General features: G+C 42.2%; 1 protein-coding gene across 16 annotated transcripts in view; it reads left to right on the forward strand.

Annotated features, from left to right (window-relative positions):
* Nucleotides 1–12,346, forward strand: part of dab2ipb (DAB2 interacting protein b) — a 166,997-nt gene that overhangs the window by 94,815 nt on the left and 59,836 nt on the right. For 2 of the 16 annotated variants that reach the window (XM_023960458.2, XM_078955472.1), the window contains exons 1-2: nt 2,438–2,651; nt 2,942–3,224. The exons of 7 other annotated variants lie outside the window; for them this stretch is intronic. In XM_023960458.2, the coding sequence (XP_023816226.1) occupies nt 3,034–3,224 (191 nt within the window). In that variant the 5' untranslated portion in view covers nt 2,438–2,651; nt 2,942–3,033. Of the gene's footprint in view, nt 1–2,421; nt 2,652–2,941; nt 3,225–11,030; nt 11,212–12,346 lie in introns of those variants that run through there. 7 more of the 16 variants (XM_078955476.1, XM_078955475.1, XM_023960459.2 and 4 more) reach the window with 5 other exon arrangements.

Below are 12,346 nucleotides of genomic sequence, written 5' to 3' on the forward strand. Positions count from 1 at the left end.
CTTTATTCGTCCCACGATGGGGAAATTTCCTTTTTGCGGCAGCAGTACAGGGCAGAGAGAGAGCAATATATAAAAGAAAGTTTTATATCAATATGGAGTCAATATACTCACATATATACACAATATACACATACATTTCCCAAAAAAAATTGCACAGGATGACCATATATCGGTTATTGCACAGGATAAAAGAAATATGACAGAGCCGATGATTTTGGTTAACGTGGTTCACTGGGAGCAGTTAAGGTTGTACAGTCTAACGGCAGCAGGTAGAAACGACCTGCGGTGTCGCTCCTTCAGACACTTAGGATGTCTCAGTCTGACGCTGAAGGAGCTGCACAGAGAGGACACGGACTCATACATGGGGTGGGCGTCGTTCTCCATCATGGATGATAGCTTAGCTACCATCCTCCTCTCTCCCACCTCCTGCACTGAGTCCAAAGGCAGCCCCAGAACGGAGCTGGCCTTCTTCACAAGCTTCTCCAGCCGCTTCCTTTCTGCAGCCGAGATGCTGCTACACCAGCAGACCAATCCATAAAAGATGGCTGATGCCACTACAGAGTCATAAAAAGTCTTTAGGAGTGATCCCTGCACTCCAAAAGACCTCAGTCTCCTCAGCAGATAAAGTCTGCTCTGTCCTTTTTTGTACAGTGCTTCTGTATTGTGTGACCAGTCCAGTTTACTGTTGAGGTGAACACCCAAGTACTTGTATGAATCCACTCTCTCTATGTCCCTTCCTTGGATGTTCACCGGTGCTAATGTAGAGTGAGTGTGCCTGCGAAAATTAGATTTACTGTTTGCAGTCATTACTCTACAGAAGTAACGAGTTTATTCTTTTTTTTTAGCATTTGCTGAGGAATTTTGTGCCTCACCTTTACTCTTTTACGCAATAACTCCTGTTTAAAACAATTAACTTGCATTTTTCTGAGGTCTGAGGATGGAGGACATGTGGAAAGAAAATTAAGATCAAAATTGCATTTCTGAGTATTTATTTATTCAAGCGGGCCACAAGCTTCCTCCTCCGCTTAATTCTGACGCATCCATTTGCAGACAAATGGATCCATGTACATCTTTGTTTCTGAGCTGGCTTCTGGCTCAGAACTGTACGGCTTGATAGCTGCAATATTGCTCGCCATTTTTGTTGCACCAGTAGTGTTAGGTTGGGGCTGTGAGGGACTGTAAGCGAGTAACAGATGGTCTTGCCCACAACTCTAACAACTACTGCCGCTCTGCAGAAGCTAAGTCCTAGAAAACAATACAGGTTTTTTGATAAAAACAGCAAAATCTTAAATAAAAGATCACTGGGAATGCTTCGAAAGTGGATCGAAAGGAAATTGGAGTTGGTCTTTTAATATAGAAAAATTAAAAATGTTTGTACAGAAAATTCCAAAATAGTTGGAGTTTTGTTTTTATTTTTGAAAATTGATGCCAAACAGGGAAAAATTATAAATTGAAGTGAAATTAGGTGCTTCTGGTATAAGGATGCTTTAATGTTCAATAAAAAGGAAGTTTTCAGTTAAAATTCATTCCAAATATTACACCCTCCTGTGTCGTCCACCTGGTTCCCCTTTTCTGAAGCCTCCCTTGTGTCTGACGTGAACTATTGTTTGCTGATAGGTGTGAACCTGTGACCCGCACATGCACGGGTGTGCGTGAGCGCCTGAGGAAGCGGGTGATGTCATGTTCAATGACATCACTGCAGACGTGCAGGGAGTGCAGATTAGTGGCCACGGCTCCTCTGAGCAACCCCTCCACGGCTGCCCCGTCTTATCGGTCTGTCCTTTCCCAGCTCTTATCCTCATGCAGCGGCCCTGCCACCCCCTGAGCTCCAGGAATAGCTCCCTTCTCCGTCCTGCCCGTCCACCAATCCCGACTTCAATTGACCGTGTCAAAGCCCTCCCACCTCCTGCCTCTGCCTGACTGGCACCGAGTCTTCTAGCCGAGGCGGAGTTGGACTCTTGATCCGTGCTTGCAGACCATCTCGCAGCAGCTAGCAATAAAAACGGCACTCCTCGCAGCAAAGTTGACAGGACAAAGACCACACACGCTCCCTCTGGAACCACCCAGGGAGGGGGCAGGGCCAGGCTAGGCTGCCCATGCTCCCTCCACAACTCCTGCAAGCTCCTCCCTGTGGAAGCAGAAAGGGATGGAGGATCCAGTCAATCACTGACACAGAAAGAAAAGCATTTTAAAAGGAGTTTGTTTTGAGGGGGAGGAACCCAAGGAGACACGGGGAGCAGAGCTCCCTGCCTTTGACTTCAATTAATGAGGAGTGAGGGGAGTAAACAGAGGAGGAAAAAAGGGTGTGTGTCCCAATTCGGAGACGCCATGGGAAGTAGGGCATGCCCTGGTGAGGAAGGGCGGGTTGGGGGGGGAAGCATTGTGGTGCCGTTTCTCCACCCCTCGCCTTAAAGCAGCAGCAGGAGGAGAGGGAGACGCAGTTGGGCAGAGAAGGAGGAAGAGCGGCGCGCGTGAGGAGTAAGAGGAGGCGAGCAGTGATCTACATGTACGGCGGGGGGAAAATGGAGCTCTGAAATCGCCTTTGCCCTGATCCGTCTCTGCCTTTCCCGCCTCCTCTCCTCCTCCTCTTCTTCTCCTTCTCGGTATTTTCCTCTCCTTGTGATTGCTCTGCGAGATTTTCACAATGCTTGGTGAGTGCTTTCCTGCTCCTCCACATGTACTGTCTTGCCATCTTTTGTGTAGCTTGTGAGATAAAGATTTCACTGTGTTGCCGTGATGCGAGAAACCGGCTCCATCAGACTGTTTACACTCCTTTGCCTCTTCATACTCCAGCTGTGCTGCTCTGTTTGCTTGTCTCTCAGTGGCAATGCAAGGGAGGTTGCCCCCCTGAACAGTTTTCTCAGCTGCAACCTGCATGCATTCAGAATAGAACCTCATAATTATCCTCCAAACAAGTTTTTCTTTTTGTTTGGTTTGATAGTCCGTCCAGCCGACCGAGTGTTAATCCTGCTTGTAGCTGCATCCCATGAAACCGGCCTGTGTGACTGAAACCAGCCAGCTAACACAAATCAGATGACTGGGCCACACTGCGAGGTCAGCTGCCGGTTTTTGGCCAACGCTTCCATTCTGGATGGATGTTGGAGACTATTAGCGGTTCAAAGAGAGCCTGTGTCACTGTGGGAACCACGCCGCCGTCCTCGCAGGGGCCGCCATCCGCAAAAACCCCTCTGGGAGTCTCAGTCTGCACGTTTATTTATCTGGGAGTAAGTCGCTCCAAATTATCACACCGACCATCACTGAGTGATTTGCATTTCATGGGTGAATGATTAAAACATAGCTGCTGATTAGGATTTGATGTCTCACAAACATCCATGCTCCAGTTATTACACCGTCCACACAGCTGCAGCAAACTGAAAGACATATACGCTTCTAAAAACAGACTTTGACAAGGATTGCAGACTGGAAACAAATGCAAAGATGCATAATTTTGTGCAAAACAAGAAGTTCTAGAAAGATTTGTGGTGAATTTGCAGGTATTTTATTGTGTCAAGTAAAAGTCACCTCTAATTGTAAAATAATTCTTGTTAAATTTAGTGGAAATGTCATTTTGTGCCTCAATTTTAGCATGTATAAAATTATTGATTAAGAAAATATAAAAAATTTTCATAGAAACTTTCTTTTTGCACCCTCAGGGAAAACGTTTTTGAATCAAGATTTGCTTTTTCAAGTGTCTAAAATTAACCAAAAATGTTTGGTTTTGGTCATTCCCCTGCAGAATCCAGTACCAAAGCCCGCCTGGTGGCCTTTCTGTTGAGACAAAACTGAATTTAAATGCGTGAATATGCATACTCTGTGGTTTTGTGCAACAATATGAGGATATTTTTCCTCCATTCAAAAGCAGTGACTGTGCTTGCATGTGTGAACAAACGTTTCCGCTTGTACTAATGTGTGTTCACACGTTTGCATCCAGAGGTTTGCTTCTGTTGGGAGCGTGGATGCCTGATCTGAGCGTCTGTGTTAGATAAGACGGACTGAACAGGATTAAGGCTGCAGGAAAAAGCGATGAGGAGGATGAAGAGGAGCTGTGGAGGAGAGAAAAATAAGATGACTGAAACGACAGTCAGCAATTGTTTATGCTCCAACGTTCTAGGAGACTAGAGCTCTTTTGTACATTGGCTGTCTATTCAGATTCTCATTTTCAATGAAATAAAACACATTTGATGTTAATTTAAGCTGTATTAGTGCATTACAGTGTGGTGCAGTTTCACTTCCAGCTACTTTTTTTCTGATTTTGAAACAGAATTCAGCACTTTTAAAGTTTGGTGGGCCTCTCTTTTGAATGCTGGCCTTTAATTCATCTGATTTTAAAAAGAAATTTCGTTTCGTTTTGGTTTCGTTGCACCAGTATAACTTACCTTTAGATAATAAAAGCATAACAAGCCACTTTTCTGAAAGGATAAACCTAACAATGCAGTTACAAAGTCATATTTACATTTCTTTAGTTGCATCTATGACGAATAACAAAAGTAGGAATACATCTTTTTGGTAATAATTCACATTTTTGAGGAAATAATGGTGGTTAAAAGAGCAAATAATTTAAATCTGCAAAGAGAAAAAAAACACAAACATGGGGCTGACTTAGTAAACTGGATTATTTCTAATTCTTTTCACATATGAATGGTTTATAAATCTGTGCTAAGTGGCTTAACAAACACATTCGTTTATGGGGGTAAAAAAAGGAAAAAAGCAGCCAAGATTACAAGAAATGAGGAATTCCTGAAAAATAGGCTTCAACTTGGAGAATTGTTGATTTTTGGGAGATTTTTATTTTATTTTCTGAGAGACTTAACATCAGTGTGGATCATCTCTGTCATTTCATTGATTTACTGGAAGTGGATGAAGTGGAGCAGAGCATTTGACCAGACACGTGCCCATAAAGGGTGGGAGGGGGAGGGGGTATGCACGGGGGCTGCTGCCAGGGCTAAGCACTTAAACAACAATATTTAATTGTGAGCGCACGGATGTCTCCCACATGATGCAGCACATTTTTAAGGCTTCATTAGAAGCCAGCAGTTTGGCTCACGTGTGCGGGATTTATCCGTCAGACCCCGACATGAGAGTGGCATTTAGGCTCGTTGGAGTCCAAGTGATTAACCTGAAAAGGATTTGGAGCATGAACGGGAGACGGAACGTCAGGCCTCCACACGAAATGTCTTGTTTTCGAAAAAACGGTGGAAGTTTGGCTCTGCGGAGAGCGTTCGTCAGCATTATTCTTGATCCCTCAACCCTGTGTGTGGGAAGGGATGAAACAGGAACATATGGCTACAGTGGGGCAGTGTTGTGCAGTGTCAATAATTGAATCATTCATTTGCTCTCTAATGCCCTGAAGACTGCAGTGCAGAGTCAATAAGAACAACAGGGACAGATAGCTCACATCTTTCTGTAATTCTGTGCTTTTCCCTCATCTTTTTAACCAGAAGTATCGACATTTAAGTCTGTGTTTCTGCCTCCGTGCATCACTTCAGACACCAAACAGGTTCTGATCCCATCAGAACTGCCTTTGAATTCTAACGAGCAAAGATCCGTAGGCCTATTACACAGAACCAGCAACTACTGATACAAATGAAATCTTCAGCAAATTAGACAAAGAGGGTTTGTCTGAAAATCCTATTAAGAGGAAGAGTTAGGGTGAATCCTAATTCTATCTGTTTAAAAGTGATCCCGCTGCTAAGTGCTGCATTTCTGGTCAAAGAGAGTTCACAACCACAGAAGAGGATTTAATTTGGTCTGTTTTAAAAGTTTTTTTAGTGAAATTGGAGCCAGGATTAAAAAGTTCTTGTTTAGGAAGATGTTTGATGAAAAAAAGATCAGTGTTCACTGTTCACAATAAATATGAATCATAAAGAACATAAAGTCATAGAATTCAATATCTGATTGCCCCATGCCCTTAGAGCCTCCTTCACTCAAAATAATGATACACTTGTTCCACAAGCGTCACATGGCTCATTAAGATCACTTTTCTTTTTCTTTACTGTATTTTTCACTCTATTGGGTGCACCTAAAGTGTATTTAGTTTTTTAGTTTTTAAACGGTAGTACTTTATAATTCTGAGCGCCTTACATACAGATTCATTTTGGTTGTGCTCACTGATGTGAAGCGATTATAAAAGACACACGGCACTCTGTTAAAATGTTTGGCTGTGTGTAGCGGTGTCAGAGCATTTTTTGTTTTTTTTCATCAACGAGGTTGGGAGTTATTTTAGCCAAAGCAAGGTTTGTTTTAGCGGTATCAGTCGCTTTTTTACATGTTAGAAACAAGTCTCAGAGCTACTGTGAATAAAGTATGAGTTTCTCTGACTCTTTTGTCTTGCGCCTTATACATGACGGAATTTTGTAAATAGACCATTCATTGACAGTGTGCCCTTATAGCCCGCTGCGCTTCATATTAAGGAAAATACTATCATTAATTCTAGATTGTTGGAGCCACAAAAGAGCCGTGGTGCTGTTAACACCATCTCAGGGGACGTATGTTTCACTCCTGAGTAGCACAGATTTCCATTGTCTTTACAGAAGAAGAAAAAACAGCTTCAGTGAGGTCCATTGTCGCCCCTCTTTATCTGGAAACACTCGCATCTGACAAAATATCCTCTAAAAACATCCATATAAATATCCAGGGCCCATCTGTTTAAGGTAGTGCTTAGTCTTCAGTATGCGCGACCTCAACTTAGTGTTTCACCAACAAGATAAGAAACTTGCTGAGCTCAGAAATGAATCATTACTCTGCAGTGTTTGGTTTTTAAGTGTGGTTGGCAGGACGAGGGGCCTTAACTAATGGCTGCCTTCTCCCTGAGTTGCCTGATAAAATGGCAAAGGTTTTTACATGATGCTTGTTGAATACTAACGTTGATAAAAACGGGCACTTAAGGATTCTAAGAAACGTAAGAAACATCCAAAAAGTCCAACTTGAAACTTTTTTGGCGAGTTAATGAGTTTTCAGTAAATATTGTGTCTTAAAATATCAGGTTCATGTGAAACGACAAACCAGTTAAAGACTTGAGGAACCAGTTTGTCTTTTAGCATGTACTGCTGTTGGTTTTTAAAGTCCCACTCCGATCATCTTTCGATCTATTTTCAAAGTGTTCCCAGTAGTCCTGTAATTATAATTTAGCAATTTTTAGCCAAAACCCGTTGTTAAGGACATAGTTTCTAAAGAGCGGCAGTAAGTTATCAAAAATTTGCCTCTGAGTGGCTGTTGGTACTAAGCAACCCCACCCCATTGTTTTCCTTCCCATTGCTGAGAGCTCTCTGTTTACACTCTCCTCCAATTTACAGACTGTCACACCTCCAACCTAACATTATCGGTGCAACAAAAGAGACGAGCATAATGAAGCTACCCAGACGAACAGTTTTGTGCCAGCTCAGACGAGAAAAACGAAGACGTACGTAGATCTAGTCATCTAGAGCAGAGCAGGGAGCTACTAGCCCGCCCAGAGTATTTTCGACATGACAAATACGTTATTTTTTAAAGCGCATTTTTTGTCTGCTCCTGACTTAATTGAAATAAAGAATAAAGAAATACTCTGAAATGCAATGTTGAGCTAAACTTTCTTTATAAATGTCATCCATCATGCGAAAAATGCCACAAGAGCATGTTAAAAAAACAGCAAAGATGTCATTTTCATTGGAGTGGGACATTAACTTATAGATTTAAAGACTAGCTGTATGTTTACCAGAGTTCCCTGTGCTTTTTCTAACAAAAAAGACATTTAGAAATGTTAAGAAAGTTTTGTTATGTAATGTCATCGCTCATTCAGCAGTGTCCCATACTATCTTTTTTTTTCTGGTTCCTTATTGGGTTTCATTTTTGAACATTTCATTTTGATTTCTGTAAATCACTTAGGTTTTCTGAAACGTTTCTTTTTTATTTTGTTTAATTTTTTTGGAAGTGTGTTTTGGTATGTGGATTTTTTTTTTTTTTTATGTTGATTATTTATAAAAAATATTACTATTTTTTTCCATTGAGTGATTTGCACTTCAGGGTTTGGATATGGAGAAATGGAAATTACTCTTCTAGATATTATTCCGTTATTTATTCGGGAGAGGGGTACTATAAGGAATAATCTAGTTTACTTTTTTTAAAAGGACTTCCTGTAGTACAATCTGCTACTACTTGAGAATCACTGCCTTAGCTAACATTGCCGTGTGGGACAGTTTGAAGAATGACCTGCCAAAATGCTTGTTTTGTCTAAAAACCCATAATAATCTCATGTGTCTGTGTTGGTTAAATATTCATTTAGAAGAAGCTTTTCTTGACAGTGACTCTCTTAGGATGGAAGGACAACTATTTGAGAGATCAATAAAGATACAGACAGGTATTGAACCAGCAGCTGACTCCAGAACAGGCAGTGATACATGATGTCTTCTGGTTGTCCTTGTACTCTCCTCTGTTGACTCTGCTGTCATCACCCCCTTGTCCCATACTTGTCATTCTTTGTCCACCCATCTCTCTGCTGTTCAGACTTGTGAAGACCTGCTTGGAATGTACAGTATCCTGCCTCTTTCCCCCGACATCCTTTCTTTTCCTCTTGTCCTGTATCGTCACACATGCAGGTGACACACGGTAAACAACTTTGTTGTAGCGAGGGAACGGTGGCGAATTCCTCATGGGTAGAATGTTAGCCTCACTTATCTCATGACCCCACCCATGTTGCTCTCTGCTGCTGTACGTTTGGCTCCCGGCCTCGCATGTGTTGGCAGATTTTTTTCTCAGAAATCCGTTTCTAGCCTTTGCACATCGACGCACAGGCACAAAACGTACAGGTTTCCACGTCTCCCAAACGTCAGCATTCCACGTCTGCAGCAGCTGCAAATTCAAAAAACCCTTTGAAAGCTACAAAAGCTCGCCTCCATCTTATTTTTTTTCTTGTTTAGGAGTACCCCACTCTAAACAAATCTGTGAGGGCTGATATGATCACAGCGCAGACCAGAGGAATGAGGAAATCCCCCCCCCCCCGCTCTCTGTTTAGTCTCAAAGTTTTGCCTTGGCTTTGTTGTTAACCTTTAACCAGCCTTTTTTCACTACAGTGTAACGTACAAGTCTGTTTACTCTAGATTACAGAAGGCAGCCTCAATCCACGGCTTTCAGGGCAAGGACTATGTTGAACCTTAACTAGTTTCGCCTCCCAAATGAGGCCCAAATTGTATGGGAACTGGAAAAGCTGTGCACTTATAAGGCGCTTCTGCTGCCCACTTCACAATGAGAGGCATTGTTGGGGAAGTCAGTTGATACCAGTTCACACAGAGTTCCTCCACGTCAATTTGACATGGTTTCACTCAAATGTCCCACCTTAGTTAGCCCATCGGATTATTTTTTTTCAGATTACCGTATTTTACAGACTATAAATTGCTCCTGAGTTTAAGACAAAATCACGTGTAAGTCGGAGGAAATGTATTTAACAAAACAAGAGGGGAAAAAAAACATTTCATCTTGAAAGGCAAATCCTAAAAATGCAATAGAGAACAATAATAGACTGACGTATGCGCACTATTCTAATCGAGTTCAGGTTCATGAAACATAGAAGGTATTGAATACGTGTCTAGTATATCAGAGCAAGATATTAACAATTATTCAGACAACCAGAGCATAAAGAACATGCTAACAAGTCAACAAAACTCTTAATACCACTTCAAATCACTTCTTCAATGCACTTTTAGCATACGGTGTTCATACTGGACTGTTGCTACCAGATACCAGTGCATGTACTAAGAGTTGGAAGAGGCTTGATGTGAAACGCTCAACAGGTGTAAATCTCATGAACCTTGCTACAGGCTTTTTCTGTCACAGCTTGATTCCGATATATTAAAGACTCTGTGCCATTTAACTCCAGCCGGACACAAACCCCAATTTTCTCCTCTATGATACATTTTCAAACAGTTGGCACTTCGGTCACACAAAGGAATGTCATCCAGACGTCACTACCAAATCAGAGTCCCTAATTGGTCACAGTTCAACTGGTTTAACTTTTAAGACGCGGATGTACGCATAACCTGGAAACAGACTTGCGTAGTGAGGCGTGAATGCGATAGTTTTGAGGGCGGAAGGTCAAAAAGCGCATATACACACGTTTTTACGTAGACTTTTCATTGGAAGTGACAGATTTAGAAGGCGTTGCCGAGGCCAGCACAGTCCTTCTTCTGCATTGCTGTTATTTTCATACTGACACACACTACAGGGCCCTCTAGTGGTTGTTAGTGGGAAAATAATGAACATATGAGCCTTTTTTTTCTTAAATCACATATAAGTTGCATCCCCCGCCAAACTGCGCAAAAAAATACAACTTATACTCCAAAGTATACGTTGCGTTTGTTACTTTTTTATTTTGAAAGGACGCAACAACACATGGCTGTGCATGTCTTCGCCCTAATTGTCTTCTCTTTTGTGCGTCCCCTCTCTTTCCTTCATGTTTTATTTCGTTGAGTTTTTCCCTTCAGCCAAGAAACGGCACGGTTCCCACAGAGCGTGGAGCTGAAGGCCGAGCCATTGTTTCCTGCTACAGGGGGAGAGAAAAGGGAACAGGAGGGGATGGACTTCCTGGCTGCCAAGTCAGAGTCCGTGTCAGCAGCAGAAACAGACGGGGAGGTGGATTTGATTGTGACAGAAACACAAATTCTGCCTGAAAACCCTTTTTCTCCCTCTTTTATCCCTCTTTCAGTTGCTTTCTCTGCCACTACCCTGTTTGAGTTTGTTACATAACAACACAGCTGAAATCTGAGCTAAATATAGATAAAGAAGAAAATATTAAAACGACATCTCAGAGGATTTAAATAAAACTGCCAGAAAGTTTGTGATGAAAACGAGAGTCTGCAGGGGGGTTGATCTGTTTCAGGTCATGTAATCACTTAGATCTGGAAGCAAATCTTTGTACAGTATTGCTGCTTCATGACTTCATCTGAGTGTAATGTTACCACCATCTAAATCCAGTGGAGAATGGGCAGGCTGGTCCCAAATAACAGCGCTGTCTTTTTAAATGGGATGTGGAGAGGGGTGTGTTTCGGAGCAGCAGTCATCCCGAGGGAGCGGTTTTTGGTGTAGCGCGCAGGGCAGAGGCTCCAGCCACGTTCCCAGAGACTACAAAATAGTCGGCAAAGGTTCAAGAGGAACAGCCGGGAGGAATGCAAACTAAAGCCGAGGTGTGCGTTTTGGGGCTCGCAGGGGGTTTTGCTGGACCATGTTCCACATTTTCAGTAGATCGTAAGTGCGGCTTCATTCTCACATTCTTCATGGGTGTGCTTGTGGCTGTGGAGAGTTGCAGCACAGCTGCCGGATTTAGGGAAAACCCTGTTCTTGCATCCACCCACATAGGATTGTGCTCTGTGGCTTCCATCAACAAGCTTCTCTTCTCATTTTTTCCCATTTTTATGTTCAAAATGCCTTCTATGAGTGTGGAGACTGATGTCAGGAGGGTTCTTTAAGGAAGCAAAAGTACAGAAAAGCTTAGAAGTTTGTCAATGACCTAAACAAACAGTGACATGCTTAGACTTGAACATGAAAACTATTCGATGCCAGAGGCAAGTCTCGGCTTCAGAGTGCAAATATTATCCTGGTCCTGACAGCTTGCTCTGCAGTTTAGAGACAATTATAAGCTAAAAATGCATCACCCCATCCAGCCATGAGAGCAGAAAGAAAGTATAAATAAGAAAGATTGATATTTTTGCTGAACTTTGCCCTGATGTGTGCGTGGGAAGCCAGCTTCTGTCCTCCTTTCCTCTCTCCGAACTTGAGTGCTCGCCTCTTTCTTTGTCCAGTGCCACAGGGGTGTTTGAATATTCAGGTCAAAAAAGGGAAAAAAATGGTCACTTCCTCTTCTTCGCCACCCCTTTCGTGTTGTTTTTAGAAAACAGCCGGGCTTCCTGTGCTTGGATCTAATTAAAAGACAGACGGATTTTTGAACCGTGGTAAATAAAGAAGAGCTCCATCTCCATGACCTACACAGGCTTCCATGGCTTATTGGTCCAGACTGATTCGTTGGTTTTACTTCTGTAAATTCTATTGCTCTTTGACTCTAAGACTATTATTTCCACAGTTAATGGCGTTAGATGATAAATTGATGATGGTTATCGGAGACAATAGCGAGGAAAATGTCGGGGTGGATGTGTGAACTTCAAACAGTTTTCTTGGCTTATTGACAAATACTGCTTTGGTCTTCATTCTAATATTGTGGGCTATCCCACAACACTTTATTACTTTTTTTATTTCATGCTGTTGTTGGTAGATATTAATTGATATGATACCGATACCCAATATCTGGGGCAAATATTCATTTGCTGTTAAAGTGAAAAATATTGGCATCAAAAACTAGAATTTGTCTCTCAGTACGGGGAAGACA

The sequence above is a fragment of the Oryzias latipes genome, chromosome 12 (genome assembly GCF_053564925.1).
Source record: "Oryzias latipes strain Hd-rR chromosome 12, Olatipes_Hd-rR_3.1".
In the NCBI taxonomy this organism is placed as follows: domain Eukaryota; kingdom Metazoa; phylum Chordata; class Actinopteri; order Beloniformes; family Adrianichthyidae; genus Oryzias; species Oryzias latipes.